The sequence below is a fragment of the Oreochromis niloticus genome, linkage group LG9 (assembly GCF_001858045.2).
Source record: "Oreochromis niloticus isolate F11D_XX linkage group LG9, O_niloticus_UMD_NMBU, whole genome shotgun sequence".
NCBI classification, from domain to species: Eukaryota; Metazoa; Chordata; class Actinopteri; order Cichliformes; family Cichlidae; genus Oreochromis; species Oreochromis niloticus.
The window spans coordinates 20,534,521-20,560,324 of NC_031974.2; the positions used below are offsets into that span (position 1 = coordinate 20,534,521).

The 25,804-nt window shown below is 41.3% G+C and overlaps 3 protein-coding genes across 10 annotated transcripts in view; 1 reads left to right on the forward strand and 2 right to left on the reverse strand.

Moving 5' to 3' along the window:
* The window catches only part of dok6 (docking protein 6), a 52,882-nt gene extending 38,647 nt beyond the window's left edge, over positions 1-14,235 (forward strand). Inside the window, exons 6-10 of one of the 4 annotated variants that reach the window (XM_005471785.4) lie at positions 1,056-1,245; positions 1,632-1,770; positions 2,823-2,928; positions 9,702-9,734; positions 11,097-14,235. In XM_005471785.4, coding sequence (XP_005471842.1) covers positions 1,056-1,245; positions 1,632-1,770; positions 2,823-2,928; positions 9,702-9,734; positions 11,097-11,251 — 623 coding nt within the window. In that variant the 3' untranslated portion in view covers positions 11,252-14,235. Of the gene's footprint in view, positions 1-1,055; positions 1,246-1,631; positions 1,771-2,822; positions 2,929-9,701; positions 9,735-9,990; positions 10,011-11,096 lie in introns of those variants that run through there. The other 3 variants (XM_025910185.1, XM_005471786.4, XM_003443572.5) reach the window with 3 other exon arrangements.
* Positions 14,236-16,146: 1,911 nt separating this feature from the next.
* On the reverse strand, positions 16,147-20,756 carry cd226 (CD226 molecule). Of its 3 annotated transcripts, none has more exons than XM_005471784.4 (6): positions 20,325-20,756; positions 19,331-19,654; positions 18,793-19,170; positions 18,277-18,379; positions 17,911-17,965; positions 16,147-16,821 (listed from the first exon to the last, which is right to left on the reverse strand). In XM_005471784.4, exons 1-6 carry the CDS (start codon positions 20,506-20,508, stop codon positions 16,702-16,704), a joined length of 1,164 nt encoding a protein of 387 aa, XP_005471841.1. In that variant the 5' UTR covers positions 20,509-20,756; the 3' UTR covers positions 16,147-16,701. The 3 variants fall into 3 exon arrangements, with proteins under 3 accessions (XP_005471841.1, XP_025765971.1, XP_003443621.2); XM_025910186.1 differs by having other exon boundaries at positions 16,147-17,458; XM_003443573.4 differs by having other exon boundaries at positions 16,225-16,403.
* A 143-nt stretch (positions 20,757-20,899) lies between these two features.
* The window catches only part of rttn (rotatin), a 33,879-nt gene continuing 28,974 nt past the window's right edge, over positions 20,900-25,804 (reverse strand). For all 3 annotated transcript variants that reach the window (XM_025910183.1, XM_003443574.5, XM_019363178.2), the window contains exons 45-49: positions 24,879-25,072; positions 24,432-24,702; positions 21,504-21,607; positions 21,178-21,247; positions 20,900-21,059 (exon numbers count right to left, since the gene is read on the reverse strand). In XM_025910183.1, coding sequence (XP_025765968.1) covers positions 20,980-21,059; positions 21,178-21,247; positions 21,504-21,607; positions 24,432-24,702; positions 24,879-25,072 — 719 coding nt within the window. In that variant the 3' untranslated portion in view covers positions 20,900-20,979. The remainder of the gene's footprint in view (positions 21,060-21,177; positions 21,248-21,503; positions 21,608-24,431; positions 24,703-24,878; positions 25,073-25,804) is intronic.

The window sequence follows — 25,804 nt, forward strand, 5'->3', positions numbered from 1 at the left end:
GAAATGAAAATGGAAAAGAGAGGAGACAACAGGGCTCTGCTATCACAGTGGAGCTCATTCCCTGTGTAATTTGTAAAGTCGCGGAGGAAATCGAAAAGGCAACAGGCAAAAACCAGCAGTTTAAAGTCGAAAAAAAGGGGGCGAGGAATTGAAAAGAACCTGCCGTCATTTCGACCCATTACATCCCGTTGCGGCTGCAGAGTGAAATTGTACTCCTCAACATAAACTTGGCTTCATTCGTTTACGGTATCAATACGCAAGTTTTTGACTGTGCCGGGAGTGGGGAGCCAGTTGAACTGTAACACTCGCTCTCTCTTCAGCTGTGGCAGAAATCCTGCTGTTTGTTGCTCCTACAAAGCTTTCAGCAAAGTGTTATGGAGATTAACTGAACTCGTACCTCTCCGCTGCCTCTATGAGTGAATGAAACAAAAGGCTTTAGCCTGCAATTTCAATTAGTAGCCCTCCCCAAACAGCAGGGGCTGATAATTAGATCAGAGTTCATTTTCACTGTCCCTAAAAATACGCCACACCATGATACTGCCATTCTCTATCCACTGCAGACTCATGGCTTATTTTGAATCATTAAGCGTAATTAGTGAGAACTAATTTAGATTATGGAGGACTTTTTTCCCCCCCTCACACTGTCTCTCTGACTGTCTCTGTCTGCCTGCCTCAGAGAAATGCTTTAATGTGAATGGGCAGATTTGGCTCACTGATTCCGGTGCAGCTCACTGGATGGCCGGTTAGACCCACTGCGGTTGAAGTCAGTAAAGTACTGCTTAAAATGCTTTCTGCATCATAGTTTTTCTCTACTTCTGCAATAGAAGCCATGTTCAGTAACCTTGCAATATTTCAATAATAATAATTCATAGCCTTTTTAAAATTTAAACAAAACCGCAGCCCCCGACTAGTCACCTCATGTGGCTTATATTTTATCCACCCTCTAAAGCACCATTTGCTGTTGTGAATGATACAACCCGCATCTATGCTCATTTAAACCGCACTCTTCGCTGTGGGATCCCACCTTCAAGTAAGTCTGCTGTGAATTCTTTCAGAACGCTTCAACGTGTACCTAATGCCCACCCCCAACCTGGACATCTACGGGGAGTGCACCATGCAGATCACTCATGAAAACATCTATCTGTGGGACATTCACAATGCTCGCCTCAAACTCGTCATGTGGCCCCTCAGCTCCTTGCGCAGATACGGCAGAGACTCCACCTGGTTCACTTTCGAGTCCGGAAGGTGCGTGTGTGCGTATGTGCATGCAAGTATTTCGTGCCTGCTGTTGTCTTACGTGTGATTGAAATGTTAGCAGTGGGAGTGAAAAACTTAGTTTTGGAAAGGTTGTAAAAACTTCAACAAAGCAACTTCGGATATCCGAAACATCCCAGGATATCAGCGTTTGCCGCAGAGCCCTTCAGGCGACGATGTGACAGGTGCCTCTGTGAATGTGTGTCGGTGTTTGTGTACTGTATCTACTCACGCATGTGTTTATGTGTTTGACTCCAGCGGGCTATTATAGTGTCTCTCTCTCTGTAACTGAACAGTCAGCCATGCATATTTGTAGATCAGCAATCTGAGAGTGAGCGCGATCAAAGTGGGTCTCTGTGTGTGTGTTCCTGGCGCAGGATGTGTGACACAGGAGAGGGTTTGTTCACGTTCCAGACGCGGGAGGGGGAGATGATCTACCAGCGGGTCCACTCGGCCACGCTGGCCATTGCCCAGCAGCATGAGAGGATGATGGAGGAGATGGAGAAGAGCTCCCAGGTACATTTGTGCTTTTTTTCCCCCTCTTCCGTTGTTTATCTTATATCCACCAGCCGCACTTGATAAGCCCGACAACTGCCTTCTTGTACCTCCAGCATAACAAGCGGCTAATAATCAATGCTGGTATCAACATGAAGTTGTTGTCGAAATAATTATGTATCACTAACATAGTGAGCTTCACTTTCTGTAGTTAAAATATCCTGCTGAAATTGATGCCAGAAGAAACACAAAGACTCCATCTGTGCACACACTTAGACACATATTACTGTAATTTAATAAAACACCTTTTTTCCTCTGCAGCTCTTTCCCTGCCTGTTTGAGGCTGATTTGACGAGCATTTCATCGAAGCTTTTTGCAGAATTCGTTTTAGAAAGCAGGCAATAAGTCATGATTTTCATACACACGACACACATTTCTCTCTAGGTACTGTATTTCCGCTTTGGACCAGGAGCCCTCTGACACCCCGCCGTCTTGGCCTCGGTTTCCTCCTTCCACCACAACATCATCCCATGCTTTTCTTCCTTCCTCCCTTCCTCCCCGCTATCATCTGTATTCTTTATTTATGTAGGCCTGCCTAGTGTTTGATGAGCCTTGACCATATGGTCATGCTCCTGGACCCCACCATTTGGGAACTTTTCCAAATGCAGCTACCCTTAGCTCTATAAAATGTACGCTCAGCAACAGAAAACTGACCGCTCATGTAGCAGAATGGGGGAAATGGCATGTTTACTGCTGGGTAAATCCATATTTTTTTCAACACTTAATGTATTTCAAGCTGCTTTTTCTAGACGGGAGTCTTTGGTTTCACATTGAACGCAAAAATATAAAACACATCATTCCCTGGCAAAACAACACGGGGACCCCGAACGAGTGTTCATCTCACCCATCACGCAGCCATTCATAGCGGAAACATGCCATTCAGTCTCTAATATGCTGTATTACCCATGCTGTTTGTTTACTGACATATGCAGAGCAATTTCACCTGTTGTGAGCGACTGACTGAGAGTGACAGAAAAGTGAGAGACACCGTACGCTTTCTCTGTCTGTTCCAGAGCCACTCCAGAGAGACGCTAACTAAGTCCATCTCCCTGCCACGCAGCGCCTACTGGCAGCACATCACACGTCAGACCAGCGTGGGGGATCTGTACAGCTACCAAGGTACAAACAAGAAGTCACTAATTGTCATATGCACGGGTTGGGGTTTTGGCTCGCCGGCAAGACTGAAAAACTGCTAATGAGGATTACACGACAGTTATGGCTTTAGCTTTTACCTCTGTGTATTTCAGCACTACATATTTTTTTACAAATCTGTACTTTTTAAGAAATTACTTTTTGTGTCTCGTGCATTGGCTGGTAGTTGCGTTTATCTCATGCCTGGCATGCAAACTCAGCCTTATCTGATGCACATCTGATAAGCTTGAGTTCAAGAAAATAAATGCAGATGAGTTCCACTCTGTGTAAGCACTGACGTTTATAGTCGCAAACTCAACACAAGCGGGTGAGCTCTCTCCGCTTTGCTATAAAGATCTTTGGTAAAATGTTAGGCTCCTTTTGAGTTTAATCATACAGAAAAATTAGCCAACAATTGGGAATTATCCAGATTTAGGTTCAAATTTGTCTTAAGATAGTCAGATCATAATCTAAGCTATGAATACATTTATTTATTTATTTTAAATCTAGAGGAAATTCACAACCATATTCATCTCAAAGCGTGTCGTTTTGTAAGCCTTAAACAACAACTTACAAGTAGAGCTAGGAGTTTCTGTCTCCCGAGTCCGAGCTGGGAGCTGAGACTCTTAAGGACACAAATTAATTTTTATCACATAATCACGAATTGCTTGCGCGCTATTGTTCTTGTCCGTATCTAATACATAAATGAGACTAGGCTGTAAAAAGAATGTGCACCCTTAGGATAATGGCATCAGCTAAAGCTAATTGGATTCAGGAGTGAAATCAATGAAACATGATATATGGTGTGAATCAGGGATATTAGAGACTTTTGATCATAAATAGCTCATTTTTTATGAAGCTGGGGAATGTTACAAAGTTATCTTCTTCCTTCTTCCACTCAAACAAAGTCAGTATAAATGGATATAATTTAGCTCTTTAGCTTCTCTCTAGAAGTGGATGCCTAAATAGACAACTTCAAAAGCTCAGAGACTTAAAAAAAGAAGCCCAAAAAAGGCTTTAGGTTAACATCTCTGTTCCACTTTGTGAATCTGCCGTATGCAAATCAAGCGGAAAGACTGCATGGAGCCCGGTGTCCTTGGCAGAACACAACAGAGCAAGTTGCTTAAAAAAGAACATCACTGCACACCTTAAGTTGCCACAAAGCTCCTTCATGCTGTACTGCACCTGAAAAACTTTTGTGTGCTAATTAAATTAAGGTTAAATTGTTTGGGAAGAACACGTTGCACTATGTATAGCATGAAAAGGCCCTGCATGCCAACATGAAAACATCAGAAGGTGAACTGAAGTGAAAGGGGGGCATCGCGATTTGGATCTTTTTTGTTGCCTCGGGGATTGGACGGCTCGCCGTCATTGTGCGGAAAATGAATTCTCGAGTTTATGGAGGTATCTTCCAGGATAATGTCAGGCTGGCTGTCCAGCTGAGGCTCGGGAGAAGAAGAAGCTGCGGTACAAACATTAAAGCAAATCTACTACAGGCCAAAATTTAACCCAGTGCACATACGCCCAGGAGAGCGGCTCACACCTGAATATTGAGAACACTCTATTGATTCCACATATGGATCTGATTATTCACCCATTCTCAGTTGATTCCTGTTCAATATTCTGTGCTTGGAAAAAAACAAACAAACAAATAGGCCTACGCAGATTTTCAGTGTCAACCCAACTGTTGTGTTATCTCAGTCTAGAAACACAGTAGGAAAAAAAAAGGCTTTGTGACTCACTCCATTGCCACGAGTTTGACGTGACTGTTTTGGGATGCGCAGCTGTCGGAAAAACACGCCGGCATTGATTAAAAAGGAATCGGCGAGCTTGGAGTCAATGGTTTCCGGTGGATTTGAGTATTTGGAACCTGTTCTCGATTTCCATCCCCATTCACACCCTCCTAAGAATTTGACTGATGTGCGTGAGCTCTCTGAGGATGTCTTTTTCTTTGCTAACCAAAACCAGAGACACACAAGCCAATCTAAATTACATTATAAAAGACACGAATGATTTGTGAAAGAAAGCACATTTGTGCTTGCGCGCGTGTGCAAGTAAGGGAGAGCGTCTCGAACCGAGTGCATTAATAATGCAGCAGGTGGTCCGTATGCGTCCAAGCTCAACCCTGTTTGTCCTCTGTGTGCACTTAATGTACACATATACTTCAGAAGGAGTAAGAGAGTGTGTGTATGTGTGTGTTTAATGTCTAGATGTAGACCAGAGGCAGAAAGGTGATTAGTGAGCTGATGCGATTATGCTCTGTCCGTGGTATTAGTTGATTAGTAGACTTATCTGAGGATTATGGGCCTTTTGGCTTTCACTGATAGAGCTAAACAGAAAGCCAGGCTAAGATGAAAGTCGCTCTGACGTCATAATTTTCTTTTGAAAAGCTAAGGCTGGGGTGTTTTTTTTTTTCTTCTCTTTTTTTCATTATCATTTAATTGTGGCCGATAAGCTTAAAAGCAAAACGCAAGTCTTCCATTCCAAACATCAACATGTTTTTACTCATATACACTAAACGGAGAAGCTTCCACCTTGGGGTCATTATTTATAAGCTCAGTCACTGTAAAGTCTCCTTTTAAACTCTTCCTCTCCAAACTCTGGTGAGCAGAGGAGCTTCTCTCTCATCCATCACCTTGGCATATCCACTGGTCCTCCCACACTTTCTCTGCATGTCGGTCCACGTTTGGAACAACCCTCCACCTTCTCCTGCTCGTGCACATTCTGCTTTGCTATTATCTCTCCACCCTTTCCATGAATAAATTGAATGCATCAGTGTGTTTGAGGACGTTTGAGGTCTCGTCAGGCAAAGAGGACAACAAGGTTGTTCTGGGGAGTGACGGGAGTTTAAGTCCTGTTGCGACATGGGATGTTTGGCGTGTCGGGCGGGGCGGGGTGGCGATTCGCTTAACATGGCTGTAAGACATGGATGAGGACGGCCTCACACATTAATTGCATTGATTCCTTATTGGCAGGCCTGCACCTCCCTGGAGGTCAAAGCATCCTTTCATTGACATGTTCCAAATTTGTTCAACTGGTTTTAACAATTGATTGCTACAGCCAGGTAACAAATTAAAGGAAAAATCAACATACAGTGTATAAGTAATCTGTTAGGTGACCCACTGATTCTCATGAGGGTCTCTGGAAGTCGGCCGGAGGAATGAACATCATTTTTTCTTAATCGCCCATAAATGTTCAGCTGGATTGAGATCTGATAACTGTGAAGCCATAACATCTTTATACTCATCACACCTACTGTCCACTCTCTACATAGCAGGGTATAAATGTTTTCATCACAAGATAAAAGTGTTCAAGCTTAGCAGCTTCATAATGGTTTGCACTGACGCTTCTCTCTTGAAGATATTTACTCTCAAGACACATTTTGGAGCAATTTGTCTTTGTCCCAGTGAATCAAATTAAAACTAGCCTGTACTTTTGTAACATATAGCAGTCGAATAGAAAAAGTGATGATAAAAAGGCCTGTTTCAGTTTAGTTTAAATTCTAGTTACTGATAAAGCGTGCAATTTTTTTTATGTCTGTGTTAGATCTGTGCCGTAGGCATGCCCTCTTTAAAACCCCACGCTTTGACCAAATATAAACCTAGCTAGAAATGTAACCACATGTTGCTATCGACGACAGGTATAAAAGCGGTGATACCAGTGGACACTGGTGTAGACTACATCATAGGCTCTATATATAGATTCACTGCAGAAGTGTAATTCAGGCATAAGCAGCAGCAGTGAAAGTAAACAAGTCTGTCCACTGATACATCATCTGTTTTCCTCCATGACCTTTTGAACTTGGAATCCATAAGTAGATGGACTCAGTACTACACATGTATGTGTATACATCCATGGTAGCCAGCGTTACTGAGGTTCAGCAAATTTGAGACAATAATGCACTGAGTGATAGACCCAGAATGCGACGCACGTTTTAGTAACAAAAAACAAAATCAGTGTGAAAAATCCACAGTTTTCCCATTGAAAGAACCACTTTAAGCGATGATGAATTAAAGGAAAATGTTTTTAGAAATTCTGTTCTTCGTTACCAGAGTCGTATCAGAGAACTGGAGATGGGCACAAGAACTCCAAATTTGAGACCCCTGGAAGAAACCATGCTGGAAAAATGCCCCACAGGATTACAGAGCCACCAAATCCATTCATGGGGGGATCAGAACAAAACTGTCTTTGATTTGTTAACAAAATTCTTACTAAAAGAGGCCACTGCAGCGGACATGGCATCCACTACTTTATGCAATATGCAAAATACGGAACATGATTTATGATCCATATATATGGTCTGATTAGCATTGACCAATAACATGTGATCAGGCTCTGATTGCATGCAAGGAGCCAACCGTGTTGTTTCCCTGAATGCAGAAGAGCAAAGCAACAGTTCAATTTTCCATAATAACATCTTGAAACCTTTGGGGGGGGTTTCTTGCTTTTTTTAAAGAATTATCTGCGTTCATAAACAATGGACAAGAAATCTTGGCTGTGATATCTGCTGGCTACACCGGAAGCCCTGAAATGCTGGCACTTGTTCCAAGGGACTGAGTCATCAGACAATAGCCAATGGGTTCCCAGATTGCAGCTGACTCATTATGTAGTTATCACTGTTAATTAACAATATTTTTTAAAATCAGACTAAGGTGGGAAAAAAAGTTGAAATCGGTGCCTAAAAATATCTTATAAGCTCAAAACAGACATATTTAAACACACTCAGTAGACATGGCTGCAGGTTGTGAGTTTTTCTTTTTCTTTTTTTTTTCATAATTATGCTATTAGCTCCCAGAATAATAATTTGGATCCTAATATAGGTAGGAAGTCAGGTTCTTGGACCATGATACAGCTGGCTGTGTCTGCTTCCTGGCTGTATCACTCTGTGCATGATGAATATCCAATCAGCAGAGTCAATTTGCTGAGTCATGCTCGGGCTGCTTTCAAATACCCTGCGGGTCCGGTGGAATAATTAAGGAACACAGTCTCTCCCCCCCTGCTGAGGTTTATTCACCTATTTGTTTATTTCTTTGTGTCAGTAAAAGAGTGGACTTGGCAGTAAAAGTAGTGTCATTCTTTTATTCAAATATATTTAACATCTGCTTTTTACTGAGCTGAAAAAAAACACATCCCAAAAGCCTTGTTTGCTGTAACTGACAAAGATAATGGTAAAATGCGTCTTGTTTAAAAGAAAAGAGAGCTTTTCATCTATTTTCAACTAAATCCAGCCCCATCAAAGGATTCAGCTTTTTTAAATATGACCTTAGATGGGTGTTTTAATCTTCACAAGATACATCATACTGAGACAGGTTATGGTTTATACCGCTGTCTTCCACCTTTACTCTAATGTTATTCACTCTTTTGGATTTCGGTGAAACTGCCGTGTCCTCCGAGTTTGCTGATGCAGAGGAAGTGCACTTTAAAGTTTTCGAGTTGAAAAAAAGCGAGGCGCCACGCCTGTCGGAAATGGTTCAATTACCAACTCTAATACTGGGAAGGAAAGGGACGGGGATGCTTGTATTTTTTCGTGTACCCATTTTTGTGTGCGTGCGCATGTTTCGCATGCACGCCGTCTTTCCCTCCCTCACTCCTGCATTTTATTGTGCTCTGTAGTTTAGTGATGTAGCATTAGCAATTCTAATGAAATAGAGAGCTGTACCCAGTTTGATCGGCCGGGTGCGATGCGAGGGGATTTTTACCGAGAGGTAGCAAGTATCAAAGGGACAAGACGATAACCCCGTCTTATCTGCGACAAGCAACATGGAGTATTGTAGATGTACAGTAAATGCAAAAACTGAACCCCATGAAAAATTCATTGCAGGCAAAAGTTAGTTTCTTTCTTCTTGGTGGACGACACCGCACATTATATGAATCAAAGCTTAAGTTAACCGACCTAGTCTCTAGGCTGTATCAGATTGATATTTTATCACTTACAGCCTGTCGTTACCCCAGCGGCTTTTTACTGCCCAGGAGACGCAGCCGTGCATGTCAGCAGTTTGTGGTACGTCCAGCCCGGGTTTCTCTGGTTACAGCTGTTTCTAGGATGCCATCTGCGTTGTTGCACTTGGAGGAAAGAAGGTGGAGAAAGGTGCATGTGTGTGTCCACACACATACACACACACGTGAATAGCTGCCTCTGTATCCGGCTCTGCTGTTCTGTCAGTGTGTGAGAGTGCCCTCCCCTGCCTGTCCTGTCTGCTCCGGCCCAGCAGCTGCCACCCCAGGCCAGATAGAATGACATGACCTTCCCTGGTAATGAAAAGGCACTGACAAATCACTGTCTGCTTCTCACAGGGATAGACGAAGAGGGGAGATGCTGACACCATCATCGCTCTCAGTGCTTTTTATTATTATTATTTTATTTATTTATCTTGTAAGAGTGTCTGCTTTGCGAAAGCATGGCTCTCGTCAGGGGTCTGGCACCGCACAACAAACACCACTGTTTACCACTGAGGAGATGATGAGATCCACTTTGCCCTCTCTGTCTGCGCTGGGCTCCCTTCCCCCCCCCCAGTCTAAATTGGCCTTGGTTGAGGAGAAGGATTGTCTTGGCAAAGATGTGAAAAGGATATGCCTGGTTGCGCACCAGTCGTTGCAGCAATCTATTAAGTACAACGCTGAGGAAAGACAAAGTGCACCCCCCTCCACCCCCTCATTTTAAAACTTGCAGTGGGTTTTTCCCCCCTTTTCCTACAGCACGGACACTGTTACATTTAAATCCTTAAGCTAGAGCCTTATGCTATTCTTTTCCTTCATTTCAGGGAGTGGTGGAAAGGAAAGACTAGCAGACAGAGGTGTGTATGTATGACTCACCTGTTATGGCTGATGCTGTGTTGGTCTCATCCTCACACCCACACAGGCCCCTCTGTGCTTCCTGCTGCAAGCTGTTCCCTGAACTCACACAGGAAAAATGCCTTTTCTATGTTTTCCCTTCTCAGTATCTTTCTTTAACTTGTGCATCTTTTCTTTTTTACGTGCCTCCATTTTTTTAAAACAAGACTTCTGTCTCTGTGGTACTGATGTACGCTCACAATTGACATTGATTGCCAGGTTGACTGGGTCATGTTTTATATTCCGTGTTGTGGTGAAGTGGCAGCGTGTCTGATCCCAGTTCCCTTTGGCTGCCATGATATCTGGTGCTGCTGGCTGTGCGCGTGGGTTCTGGTATGTGTGTGTTCTCTGTATAACAAATGGTGTGCATAGCTTAAAGTCATATCTGCTAAGAAGCATTTCAGCACCAATAACAGTTGTAAAAATCACAGCTTTATCAATTTCATCTCTATGCCCCTTGGGAATATTAAAAAAACAATCAAATTTTAATTTGTTAATCAAATTTCAATTAGCCTGCGTAGGTGAATTGATCTGAAATGCCTGAAAAATAAAATATTGATACGCAGCAACTTCTCCCAGCCGACTATGTTGGCTGGCCCCGTGTATGCTGTAGGTTAGAGTTGATTACAGCGTTGTGTTAGGTTTCGCACCTCCTGCAATATTGATCATTGGCCACTTCCTCCTTGTTTGGTGCATGATCAGCAGCTTGCCAGCCACTTTATCCCCAACCTACCTCCGTGTGCACGTCTCCAAACAGCATTCTAATATATTATTAATGGTCCCGCGGTTGCACAAGAACAGCCCTCCACCCACAAGTATCCATTACTCACTTTCAGTGCATTTAACCAATACAAACTGCACAACAAATTGGGGCAGTTAATTTAAATTAAGGTGGAGAGGGAGATGGCAGGGGAGAGAGAGAGACGACAGCAGTCGAGGAGGATGAGAGGGCCGAATGAAGTTGTTTATCTGAGATGAAAGGTTGCTTTTATGTCACATCTGTTACTATTATACAGCTTAGGGTTTATAGATTTTGTATATCTGAAAAGGACCTTCACCTTCATCAAAGGGCTTTAAAAGATCCTTTTAGCAAAATTGAGAAGGGTCGTTCTTTAATCTTCATAAAGATATTTCCATGGAGAGTAGCTAAGCAACAGTTGCACCATGACTATATAGTTTAAGAAACAATACTGTAGTGTTGCAGTGGAGTTCCAGATAAATGAAGCAGATCGGCTAATTTTATTCCTCTTAAAAAAAAAGAAGAAGAAGAAATAGAGAAAAAAAAGAAAGTGCTCACTTGAAGCTTTTCTTTCTCCCTCTCAAAGGAACGGGCCTGATGATGACTTTCATCCCGAGAGCACAGACGTTCCCCAGCTTTCTGTCTGATGAGCCTGAACAGGAGGAGAGCCAGCACCAGCGAGAGGCGCCGTCGCCCTCTAGTGGCTGTGAATCTAGTTGCAGCCTGAGACCCCTTCAATGACAGAGAATTGCTCCATCGACACTGGACTGAACACTTTACCCACTGCTTTAGAGAGGATGTAGAAATATGTATAGCGACATGTGTAATATATCATTTTATGGTGATAACTTACAGACAGTAGTGTCAACTGTAGAGCGATCGGTACGCGAAAAAAGGATCTCGAGGAGGATTGTACCTATTTTTTTGTGCGACGTGCGACAGCCGAAGTAGCTTCAAAGATTGTACCAAAAGGAAGAAAAAAATCCTTTAACTGTTGTTTTCAAGTGTTTTATGTTGTCATTATCCTTTTAAAGCCAGCATGATTCTCCCCATCCCTGTTTTAAAGCACTACATCATACCTTACAAAACCTAAAAGCTACTAACACACCACGGCCCGCTGTAAACCAGTGTCAACTTTTATTACAAAACTCCTGAAATGCCATCAGGCTCGCTCCATTGATGTGCAGCCTCGGCAACCAATTCATGAGAAATTCCACCAGTTTTGACTCATAATACTCCCACACTCGCTGCTTTCAGCTTTTTTTTTTCTTCTCAAGAATGTGAAACTGATCAATGCCTTACACAAAAGACGCTGGATGCTGACGCCAGTGATGGATCAGCTGAATGAATACAACTGGAAAAGGAAATAGTCATTCAGATATGTGCTTGAAGGATGTAGTAATGGACCGTCATGTCAGAAATGATCCAATGTAACCTTCGCACAGCATCTGCTTTAAAACTGCCAACCTTACCTTTCCACCAGAGCAATTTGATTTTAATAGCCACCAAGCACGTCGTCGTCCGACCCCTCTGAGGACTGGTTCATTTGCAAAAAGGTGTAAAGAGAGCGACCTGAGGGAGTAAGCTACGCAGAGCAGAGGTGATATTGGCATTTTGGGTCCAGGGTGTGCTCTGTGGCAATTAAACATCATAACTACTTTTCATTCAACTTAATAACACAGTTTAATTTGGGGGAAAATAGATTAAAATCAGTGCATTTCTTTGAGAAAATATACTTTGTTATAAATTTACTCTACTGCCTGGCACTCCCATTTCACAAGCTCAGAAATCAATCTTCCAACTTCAGTATATTTGCCCACTGATATGGAAAACAAACAAAAAAAAGCATAAAATCACTTTACCTGAAGTGGTTAGTCCTGATAAGCACCTACTCTAATTTGCCTAAGGGTTACCTGATACTATGTTACAGAATAAATGGTAGCCAAGAAAAGACACAATATGCGAAACTCCAAATCTTGTAAAAGTCTGCTGTTTGAAGTTGAGACAATGTGATACCAACATTTTTATAGTTAACTAAAAGTAGATGTGAAAACCAAAACAAAGTTAGCTAAAATAATGATAAAAACTAGACTTTTGAAAAGAATTAAAAGTGGCTGAAATGATTTTGTGAACTCATAGTTTTACTATTTGTTAGTTCAGTAAAAGCTTTGATGGATATGTTTATTGAGACTTTGATTGTCTACATGATGGTGAACAGCTGCCTTCAAATAATGGGGTTTTATTGTTATATGTATGCCGATTTTTGATTTTTTTCTTTCACATATTCCTGACAGTGGTAATTAAAAAGACTAAAAGTCATACCGAAACAAATGTACCCTAAACTAAAGTGAAACATTTTCAGACAATAAAAACTGAACTGAAACAAGCAAACCCACTCTTAGCTCTATGAAGGTAACTGAATTTGTGTATCAGCACCACATTATTTTTTTCATGTTTTTTTGGTACAGAGGAAATGAAACAATGTAACAAGTTTGAAACAGTAAGGCTAATGTTTTTTGTTTCCAGGCTTTGTGATTGGCTGATGGCTTTGGAAACAGATCTACTCTTGTAAAGAAGACAAAACAAAAAAACCCCAAAAACCCACCCACACAGTTTCAAACCCAGCAGCCTAACAACTAACTACCCCTGTTAGTTCCCTGCAGCCCCCTTTTTCCATCCGCTTCCATTCCTCTCTGTAGCATGACGGAAACACTGCTGTGATTATGGTTTCTGCATCGTCCTCCTTGAGTAAGAAGTGCCTTCCGACACACAGACCGTAGAGTGTGAGATCTAACCAAAGCAACGTCTTTGGCTTTTGAGTTTACCATCGCTGACCGGACAGTTTGCTTGGAATCTTCAAAACAGCTTTGCCACATTTCCTTTTTTCCCGGCTGTGAAATGCCATGTAACAGCATCAATACCGAGTATAACCTGTTAGCTGTGGGTGGCAATCACTAGACCCAACTTCATCTCTAAATATTTGTGGTGACGTTTTTCATGCATCAAATTTATGACTTTTTTTTCTTGTTCGTTCTCCAATTCTGAAATTACAGCATTTTGTGGGTTAATCACAAAAGTTTCCAATGACAATCAGTTTTAGGCAACATAGGAGTCTCTCAGTGTCAAATGTAATCATTTTTAAAGGTGGGTTGTGTTTTTGTTGTTTTGTTTTTTGGTACTGATGCTCTTTTGTCTTGGTTTTACATTTGAACAGTTGCTAAAGTACAAGCGCTTATTTTGTGTTTCGCAGTCGTCACTTTATTTTGTGCAAAATATTATATTAAAAAAGAAAAACCGCAATCATGTCATTAATTTTATTAATTTAAGCCACAGATGATTGTTAGCCTGCATCGCAGAGTCCACTGATACAGTTGTTGGCCACATTTAACTAAGCTGTTGTATAACTGAGTTGAGTCTTAGCTCCAGTATAGTAGTTCCATTGCACTGGCAGCTGTACTGAGAGGACTGGAGAAACTTCTAGTTGACTGTGTTTGTCATTTGCTGTTTTATTTTTGTTCACTGTAGCTATTCACTTGTTTGTAGAAGTGTCAAGAAGAGCTGTTATCATTATTATATGATTGTGTTTGTGTCCACCATGTTTTGTGTTCTCATAGATTAAAATAGCACTTTTAATACATGAGTGTAGGCCTACAGTTTTCACTAAGTGTACATATGTAATGTTTTTGATGATTAAAAAAAGGTAATAAATTCAATGTTCTGCCATGTATCTGCTTTTTTTTGCCCTTTATGCCATCAGGATTCGTATTAAGTACATTTAGCATTCTTTTACTTTTTATTCTTAACGCTTTAGTGGAAAACAATATTGTAATGGGGAAAGTTTTGCAATAACACACAAGAGGAGTACAGTCATGTGAAAAAGAAAGCACAACCTCTTTCAGTTCTAAGGTTTTACGTAGGAGGGATTAAAAAAAATCAGGTGGTACATAACAGGTCTTAAATTCGGGTAAATGCAACCTCAGATGAATCAGAAGGCATTGCATGTTACCCTGGCATATGTGTTGTTATTCATTCGATAATGACTGAGCCAAATTCAGAAGCAGCGTGTGAAAAAAAATAAGTACAGGCTTAATTCTTCTATAGGAATTATGGGGTTCAGTAACAGTGATCATCGGGAATTGCGAACCTCTATAAAAGCTGATGTTTTAGCATTTAGCCAAAGAGGAAAGACGTCAGTAATTTTCTTAGGGTTATATTTCCAGACAATTTAAAGTCCATGATTCTGCAGGGAGAAAGATGATTCACAACAGGACTGCATGTCCCAGCAAATTCACCCCGAGGTCAGGCTGTGCAGCGCTCAGTGACACTGCACCCAAGAGTTACCTCTCAGACTCTGCAGACCTCAGTTTATACATTAAATGTTAAAGTTCATTCCAGCAAGACGGATGTGTGGCTTGTTTAGAAGGGATGCCAGAAGAAAGCCTCTCCTGTTTAAAAGGAGCATTGCAGCACAGCTTTGGTTTGCAAGCTTGGATCTAAACAAGCCAAAGGACTGTGGACAGATGAGACCAGCATATCAGCACACCTCATACCAACTGTCAGACGCAGTGGAGGGCTGATGATTTAGGCTTGTTTTGAGTAAACCATGAACTCTTCTGTATACCAAAGAGTGTAGAGTCAAATGTGAGGCCATCTGTCTGACAGTTGGACAAACTAGGTCATGCAACAGGACAATGATCCCAACTACAGCAGCAAATCTACAACAGAATGGCGGAAAAAGAAACAAATCAACATGTTGCAATGGCCCAAAGTCCTGAACTTGGCTGAAATGCTGCGCTGGGACCTTAAACTAGCTGTCCATAAACATGCCTTTTTTATAATGAAGAGCGAAAATTCCCCCACAGTGAGACATTAACAGTGTTCTCACACTTTCTGCAGTTTTGTTCAGATGAAAAACACGAGCCCCTTACTCTACTTTTTAACATTGTTTCTGTGTATGTCGTGCTAAAAGCCAGAAAGCGCCTCTTCAGCTCATTAGTGGCTTTGCGGGTGGTGGTTAACACACTCTTCTTTTTCTTACGCTTTCAAGCTGAGGTTTCAGATAGAAGCAAACACCTCATTCTTTGCATCTGTCACTTTGGTTCGCAAACAGATGTATGGCACACTTCTTATCTTGGCTGTTTCATATCTCAGTTTTTTGTGCACCAAAGTCTGGTGGTTTGACAGATCGTTTTGTGTTTCTTTTTCAGAGAGCCAATACTAAAAAGTAAGCAAAGGGCTAGACACTGAAGACCATATTACAAATTTTATTTATACCGTAACCTAAATATGACAGATTACGACGAAAATGTCACCAACAGGAAAGACAAATCCACCTACAGTAAATCAAATATAGGCGTTCAAATTTGCAGACATCTTGCAAATCTTCTGATGAAACCCACGGTGCTGGAATTGAACAGACTCTGCAATCATTCGCCATTTTGCAAAATGCTGGATTTTTCTGGGGGCTGCTTTCCTTTTTAGATCACCACGGCTCATCTTTTGCCCACGTGTCACCTGGTACCTCTTTGTGGGTTAGAGGAAATGATTTGCTTTCTTAGAAACGACTACAGTCATCGATGATTCTGTCCAATTAGTCTATGAACTCAACTACACCTAACACAGGAAAACAAAAGGAAGCAGAGGCAGTGACACAGTTTTATTCGTACCACATGAAATCGTTTACAGTCACACACATCAGTTTCAGTATGGTTGGTCACGCTCGCGTCACCTTTAGTGCCATCCCAGTCGAATGTACAGTTGCAGATTCTTGAATTGGAAGCGAATTGAAAGCAACAAACAAACTGATTATATTGTCCCTTTATGTTCCACATTTGTCTCGTTCTTAGCGGAATAGCCCGCATATCCATTACTGCCTCTGCCACTGCCTCCATTTCTATGGAGATAAATGAATTAGATTACACAAACAGCACACGGCTTAACAGTACTACAGCATCATAAACCCTAAATATTGATTTACGAAAGCAAGCTCGGAAAAACTCTGGAAACAAAACAATAAATACAGCTTGGAAAACTTTTGACAGCTTATCTTAAAATCAGTTTTACAACAGGAGAACAACGACAGGAACAAACACTCATCAATAAACAGCAGGCACACAAAGTCTGAGGAGCTACAAACTAAGCACAGGATTAGCTAATTAGAGCTTAGCTCCTGCGCGAAGAGTGTGATGTAACTAGAATGCAGCCATCCCAGACACAGAGCCCGTTGGGGTAAGAAACGGTCTCAAGTGATGGTACGGTGCTGAGTGACTGCTTTTCTCTTCCGTTAGATGATTAGACACCATTGTCAATCCCTGAATGGAAACCAGGAGGGATGAAAGTAAAAAGGAGGGCAATTACAAAGGCTTTTGTCAGTCGTTTTACTCGGGGGTTAGAGAAGTGAAAAGAACGATTACACGGCCCTTTGTCTTGTCTTCTGCGTGATTGTTACTGTCAAATACTGTTATGGGCAAAACAAATATTTCCTCAACAGTAATTATGCAGTACATACTACATTTAATTAGAGGGAGCAAGGCTGGACCCAAACAGCCCCTGTCAGCGTTCTGACTCGCAGATAAGCACCAACTTGTTAGCTCATTTGAAACCACGGCGTGAATGCTAATCAGTGTCAGCGTGATCCACGCATATAATTACAAGATATCAAATAAATTATTTGTTCATGTCAACACAGGTAGATTTCTTTTTTCTCTCAGATAAACGTTGATGGGCTTTGTTTGTGAAAGGCTGGAAGGCGCACGCACACGAAGCTGTGACAGATCAACATCATCCAGTACCTCACGTTCGTGCGTGTGTTCATTTATTACACTGTCGTTGCTGCGATGTGGTTTTCATGGATCGGACAGTCTGTACGTTGGCATAAACGGGACAGTTTCTGATCTGTCTGGACTTCTTTATCCTGGGACACATGGGGATGTTCTCATAGAAGTTTGGCTGTGAGGATGTGAGGAAGTGAATGTTAATGCTTTTTAAGCCACTACACCAAAACAGGCAGCAGAGGTCAAGCAGCTTGGCAAAATGTAGTTACTTTTTCCACCAATATGGGCTCACGCTAATAAATAATACATTCAAATTATATCAAAATTGTGTAAAAAGATCAGCTAATTATTAAAGAGCTTGTGTATTTATTTACATTAAATAATCAAACTCAGGACATTGATACTGTAATAACATTTTGACAAGCTGCTTGTCTTCAAAAACACTTTCAGTTAACATTGAAGTTAATTAGCATTAGTTAAATGAGTGGGCGGCGCCATTAACTGAGATTAGCTGTAAAGGGTGATGGTTTTGTAATTAAGTGCAAGTCTGATGAGAAGGTACGGGAGTGCCTTAAAGGTGTCGAGAGTAAAGAGGAGAGTAGATAAAATGAACGTGGCGATGCCTACCTGTCTCTGGGATGGGTGCAGTTTGACTCTGTACTCCGTTCTCTTGTTCCTCTTTCTGCAGGGTTTTCAGACAAAAAGGATTTTCATTACTGTCCAAAAAAACCAAACTTAACTGCGCTACATCAGAAGATTTCCAAGATAGTAATGATATTTTCTCATGAACACAATTCTTCAAGGAGCACAGGTTTAAAGAATTAAAGGGTGACATTTGTTAGGCATGTATGGAGCTTGAGATGGAAGTATGCTCCCTGCTAAACATCAGCATGTCAGCGTTATCACACTATGAGCTGAACCATCAGTGCTCACTCCGTACTTATCTGTGTTTATAGACAGAGCACCCCTTACTTTAGTTTGCTGATATCTTACCTGTGCCTCATTACTACTATGATGATGGCAATAAATAGACAGAGTCCAGCAGCTCCAACCCCGATGTAAATGTACATCATGTATAACGACAGGCTGAACCAACCTGGTTATGTGCAGGAGGGAGAAAAAAGAAGAAGCAAAATCAAACTGGGAACAAAACTGTGAAAATTTGTTTTCTGAATAATTCTATGTCATACAGCAGTGTCCGATTAGTGTTTTCAATTTGTTCCATTACACACATATGGTGCAACCAGTGCTTTTTCAGATACGCAGTGACACAGCTCGGACTTTTAGCCACAAACCTCTGTGGTTTCAGCGCACATAAGAGTCTTCTGAGCTGCATGAATGTGCGAGTGACATCACATGCTTTGTTTTCTTTAATTTCATTATCATCACTGGCCTTATTTACTTGCATGCACTTTTTAATGTCAATTCACAACAAATTTAAACAATCACAGACATGCATACATTCAGCTGTGTGTGTGTCTTAGAAACTTCATGATGCCTGCTTCGTACCTGAAGCCACAATGGTGAGCTGCATGGTGATATTTTGCTGTCCTACATCGGTGTTAAAAGTACAGCGGTAGAAACCGTTGTCTTCCTGTGTCACGTCAGTCAAGTGCAGACTCATATCCAGGCTGTCCTCACAGCTGACCCGGCCCCTGTCGCTGTAGTCCTCCGCCACCAGGCCTTGCTCCACCTTCTTGCACACTCCAACAATGGTCCACGACTGGCCGTGCAGCATCCTCTCCAATATGACCTGGTTAACGGTGCCATTTTGCTGATAGTTACATCTGATGGTCAGGTTGCTGTTCTGCTCTACTAGCAGCTCTTCGTTTGAAACGGCCTCCTGTGTGGGAGCGGGCTCTGTGGGGTCTTCCTCCGGTGGCTCATCTGTAAGCGAAAGAAAGAAATCTAAAAATATGTGGTGGAAATTACAGTATGGCACCTTTCTAGGTTTCATATTCCACCATTTTTAATCACTAAGCGGGGGAGGTGGGAATGATACTAGAGAGCTCAGAACGTGCGCTCTCACGCTTTCTGCCATATTTACCTAAATCCTCCACCTGAATGTGCCGGGTCCAGGGTCCCCGAGGGAAGGTCTGAACAGAGCACTCGTAATGCCCGATATCCTGATGGGTAACGTTCCTTATGGAAATACTGCCATCCATGGGACCGCTCTTTAGGAACTCCACTCTCCCTTTGAAACGAAGTGAGAAAGACACTCCAAAATCAGGGTGGAAAACAGCCACTGGATTTTTTTCTGACGTTTTTGTCCAAGACACCATGCTGAGGCTGCCATCCCAGGGGCACAAGCAATGCAGAACCATCCCCTCCTCCAGCCTAACCGTAGCAGGCACTCTCTGCTGGACAGCAACTGGACAAAGGGATTGAATTTTTCTGTTGTTAACATCTGAGTCATGACACAACACAGATAACAAAATCTCCATAAAGCTACAAAATTACACATTTTTAAGAAGGAAGGAGTAAATCTAACGTTCATACAGTTTATTCTACTATAATAGTTTTCCTTTACTGGCAGAGAACCTCTATCAGGTTTACACATACACAATGAGAGCCCTCTACTTGAAGAGTACCAGAGCAATTCACAACTCTGAGATCATCCCTCGGCCTATGGTAATTAGGCGAATTTAAGCCAGTACACATAAAAACAGCTGACAATAGCTGGTGATCAAGCCTCCAAGTTTTTCAAAGCCTTTTATCTGAGTTGAATGACAATTTGTTTCAAATCCAGTGAAGCCCTTGGGAGAGCCAAGTCTGGAATAATAATGTCTAGAAAGACTTATGATTACAGGCTTATCATCGACTTTAAATAAGAATGAAAAGTTACATTTGGGTTTTTTTTTTTAATGATTTAGATATCAGAAAATGATTTTGTTAAATGACTTTAAAAACAGCCTTAAAGCCAAAAAAGCCATCAGTTTTAAAACTGTTAGTAAAAGTATTTGTTACAGCACTTTTTCCAATTAAAAAACAAACACTGCAAATTCAAAAAATATATTTGAATTAAAAAATAAAGCCCATACCTTTAAGAAAAGGGAGAAAGATAAGTACCACGAAGTACCAGCAGTCCTTTTGTACAGCTTCCATCTTGCCCCACAGAGGGAGAATGAAAGCTGCATTGATGAGACGAGTGGAGGCACCCAGGCTACACTTCCTGCTAGCTCTATCGCTACAGAGAAGCACTTGAGCTACTGGGGCGCACTTCATGGTAGCCCACTGTTTACTCCAACACAAAGGAGCACTTTATCACCAGGACTGGGATTGGGTGGCAAACTTGTGACATAATACTGCTTGGTGGCTTTTATAATGAAGTTTTTCTAGAGCAATATCTAAGTATAATTTAAAAATCAAAATCCATAATAACATATCACAAATTTGAAACTGAAAGAGGAACACATGCCCTGCCTCGGTTTCCTGTGAACACCAAAGATTTCCTTCCTGTGTTTCTGGAATACTTTGTGACGATTTTCACCAGTAAGCCAAACGTGGCACAGTGTGGAAAAGCACCTTACCACCACTGCCACCACCACAAACGGTGAACTGAAAACACCAGTGGTCTCAAAATGAAAATGTATCAACTGAAATTAGACCAAACACGACAAGCTGAGATTATTTTAATCTAATTCACATTTAAAAGATGGAAACGTGGTACAAAAATCCATAAAAAACAAACACTGTTCAAGTATTTAGCAGCTGAGAAATGTTTTCAAGGCACTCCAGTAGGTAGGTGTTCATGTGTTCCTGGCTGCTGTCTGCATCTGCATTTTACAAATAAATAAATAATAAATAAGTACAAACAGCGGAATGTGGAAAACCTTCAAATGTACATATTTCGGACAGAGACGGACGCTGATACGAAACAAAATTCATGCCTACCCTTCTTTGCGATGGTATGAGCCTTCTCAATTCTCAATCTAACAGAAGGACACTTCAAAGCAGTCTTGGCCTTTGAGAGAAAATGAGGAACAGATTATGGAGAGGATAGTAGTTTGTTTTTTTCATAATCAGGAGATTAAAAAACATTGATCATCTCGGATGAAAGTGAGAGAACAGTCAAGCTTTCTGGCAAATCTCTCTTACAGGCAGACAATCAAGCAGGCAGAGGATTTCATTTGCCACGGATCAACCATAAACTCAAATACCAGCCAATAAAAGCACAATAAAATAAAAGTTTTAGTACTAGGGTGTGTGCGTGTATGTACCCTCTGATTGTTATGGAGCAATGCCCAAATTGCAGAAGCTCCCATACAGCGGGTCTCCATCACTTTACTTTCGAGGCAGGATAGCAGCACCTTCATGGCTTTGTCTGAAAGGAATAAAGACGTGCAGATCGTTATGGGGGATTCGCAACTCAATAAGGCTTGAAAATGACTTTTTTTGGACACATGCTAGATGCAGGAAGTCTCTTCAGTGCCATAAAAATGAAGAAAAGACCTCAACGAGCTCCAGCTAAAAGAGAGAGCCCAGAAAAACACAGCTGTAAGCAACACACTATAAAATGGAGAAAGAAACAACAACCTTGCTCTACAATGGAAAATTCGCTCCACTCACACTCATCTCCAGGTGTGAAACAGCTGGAACTTATTCTATATGACATCCGTAGCAGCAAAGGAGATCCACCAAAAGATAAGAGGTGATGGACGTTTGAATCAGTATATAAACATAAAGACTTTGATTCACTGTATAGGACTCTAATGAAGTCACTGTGGGGGGGTTAAAAACAAATAACTAACAATACAAATAGTTATGACATACATAAAGAATTACTATGTTTAATAAAGTGCTCATCATTTTTACCCGATTCAACTACCAACGCTGTGGAAAGTCCCAAACTGACAGAGGTTTCAGATACCTGGGGAAAAACTTGCCGTTTTCTTAATGTAAACAGATTAATCACGAAGTCAAGAAACGTTCAGTATAATTGTTTTATAAAGTTTAACAGGGTAAACAACATGAAGCTGATCAAGTGTTTACAATGAGCGCAATCGTGCCATTTGAGTTTTCCACCCGGCACATCATGATCTAATGTGGAACTCTGAACAGAGCTATGGAAATGGTACTCTAAGCTTTGTAAGGTTGGTCTGCTTATTTTCCAACTGACTTTGAATCAAGACTCCAAAAAGACAACGGTGCTCAAACGAAGATGAAGAAGACTGAATGGCAACAACTTCTGGGCCCAAATCTGGAGCATGCAGAGAGCAGGCGCCTGGTTCGGTCATTGAATTCAGCCTTCTTGTATTCAAAACACATCTGGAAAACCTGATAGACTTTCTTTTTCCCACTTCAACCACAACTCACTGAAACTTAGAGGAGAGTAACAAAACGAGAACAGATTAATCACTGGATTACTGGCTGTGCATCATCTGCTTTTACAGTACAGGTCCCACGGCATTATTGCCATCAAAGTTTCCTTGAAAGTCTCAGTAGCTGCTCAGTAATTTTAATAGCACATATTTTCTTTGCATAATTCAGATCTATTAAACGAAGGCTGTTGTAAGCTAGTCTAGACCCTGAAATTAACTTTAACTTAACAGAAAAATGATATTTAGTCTCATGGATAACACAAAAGTTTATTTTATGTGCAGTGAAGTGAACAAAGGAAAAAAAGGTTTTTCTCCTCTGCTATTATCTGAGTGGCATATCTCGCAGCAACATTAGTCATAAGTCCTTAACTTATTTAATCTTGCTGATTTTCAATCAAGCAATGAGATTTTTTTTTTTTGCTCATCTTCTCTATTGTGATTGATGGAAATCTTGCTGTATGCAAAACACAGGAAACATGATCTTTCCACAGGAAACCAGATATACGGTCACATAGTTTTTGCACCTGGTCCCACAACTCCCACCTGCAGCGTGCACTGCATGGGGGACACGATCGGTCTTTCATTCTCACAGACTTCCTTCGCTTTCATCTCTGTGTTGTAGAATCAGTGATAGTCAGATCTCTGTTGTATTCGACCTACATTTGCAAACATAAATTTAAAAGTGCTTAATATCATATATATATGATTTTTTTTTTTTTTAGTAGCTTTAATTCTCAGAGCTGTTACTGATACCACTCAGTCTCCATTCTCAATTCAGAAGCTCCGCATCACAGTAATATAACGTGTGCACTACACCTAGTATATACGATACTATTCATACTGTGTGTACTTTCAAAAGTCACTTTCTGTTTGGTTTCTGTTCAGCAGTCCTGTCAATATAACCCAGTCCAAGGGTGCTAAAGTTTGCTAACCAGCTGATTGCAGACAGCCCCCTTTAGCATCAGGCTATGACTGCCTGGAGTTTTATAAGGTAGGGCTGATGAGAGCAGAGAGTATGTAACCGCACGAGTCTGTTTTGTTTTGATTTTTTTTTGCACATGATATAAAACTAAGCAAATAAACAGAGTGAAAGTATTAAATAAAGACCAGACTGTTCATTTTCAGTACATTTCATAATTTGCAAACTTTTAAAACGAAGCAATGACATGTGGTATGTTTTATTTTCCCTCCTTACAATCTGAGTCAGTGCAGCCTAAGCAACTAACGTGTGGGCCCATTAAGCTTTTGCAACTCTACAGATTTTTAAACAAACCTTTAAACAAACCTGATTTAAATTTAATGATCACTCTATTACAAGTTTGAGGTTCATGCACAGAAGTACAAATAATGAGACCTGGACAGAGCAACTTAAAAACATTAGACCACTAAAAGAGATCCAGAAGTTCATAAGAAGATGACCTGGAAGGGGTAACTTTGGGTAAACTGAAAATCAGGTATGTTTTGTTTTGCATTTTATAGGTGCAGTTGCAGAACTTCATGATGGTAGCACAAAAGTACAAATTTTATACACTTATAAAGAGAAACTGATCTAAGATGACTTACTGATGCAAATGAGCTACCACCAGAAAGCACATACCTTAGGTGCACCACAAGTCCCTCTGTGGTTGATGACTTTTACGGAGAGTGAACAAAGTGACTCAGCGGGGAACATTTAGCTGCACTGAACTTTTCCCTAATCACTGACTTGCACTGTGGACACAGAATGCTGACAAATCTCTTATTGAACTTCCCCTTTTGGTCTTTTATTTCTTTTTTTCATATCCCTGAGTGAGATTCCTAAATTTAATCCTTGCTTAACTTCCATACCATTGGCAATGACGTGTGACTTGTTGGCAGGGCAGAAGCAGAGGTTCTGAAGGGTGAGCAGCGCGTGCCGTCGATGTGGCGCCAAGTCTGCCAGCAGTTCCAGCGCTCCGGTCAGCCTGAGGATACTCTGCTGGCCGTCCTCTGTGAACGAGAGACTGGCCAGCAGCCTCAGCCATAGGCCCAGAAGGCTCCAACCACTACTTACAGACGTGGCTTTAACACCAGCAGCCTTGGGCACCGGTACTGACAAGAAGGCTTGAAGGAAGTTATTCTGAGAATCACAGAAATGGAACAAAAGTGGACAGAGATTAAAGTTTCAGTCATAACAACAGTGAAAGAGTTTTGGACATGGTAAAAGTGAGATTGCCTAACATCATTTTTGAACCTTTTTCATTTTAATTTGCTACTTGTCTTGCCTACTAATTCTATGTACATAATGTCTCTTACCTTCTGCAGGAGACATCTGCAGTCACGGGACATGACTAGGTTAGCCAAGAGGGAGAAAGCTAGATTCTGGATGATGCTGTTATCTGGGGCAAGCGCTGAAGCCAGCTTCATGACAGAGTGCATCAGTGAGCTAGTGGAGGAGCTTTTAGATCCTGGTACAAGGCCAGGGCCACTGCCACAAAGAGAACTGCATGCTGGGAACAGAAAAAAGAAAATGGCTTTATTAATCTGCTCTTATTCATTTATATTTATAAGAACATTAAAATAAAACATGCTTATTTTGCACTTTGTGGATGTCTGGATCTACATCTCTCTCTCTCTCACACACACACACACACACACACACACACACGCACACGCACACGCACACGCACACACACACACGCACACGCCTGTACTACACTGTGAAATCTTATGTCTGGACTGGAATCACAACTTCTCTCGCCAATTTCAGCATTAAGAAAAGTCAAACACACATACAGTGAAACCATTTTTTTCTTGTTGTTGGAAGTACTCTCACTCTTTTTTTTGTTTATCTTAATGCCGGCTAGCTCGCCAGACAGCAGCATTAGTAGCTGCATAAACAGACTGAGGACTTGTCTTGCACGGCTGTCTGCCCACCACACCTAAACATCTCCACGCGGCTGCATGGAGAGCTTACTTTGGTGTAAAGACAGTCTAGCTAAATGACCAAAATGATGAAGACAAGTGGAACTTGTGCACCAATACAGAACATAACATATATGTGAAGGAAGAATACAGCCTTAAGTGCTGACAGGCACAAGCTAAGAGCCAGGAAAAACAAAATATGATGAAAAAGAGTCCTAAAGTAACTTTAAGCCTTTCACAGGTGGAATCGGAGAGTTTCAGAAACACTTTTGAAAAGCACTTCATTTATTTAATATTCAGTCACCACGAAAATACTT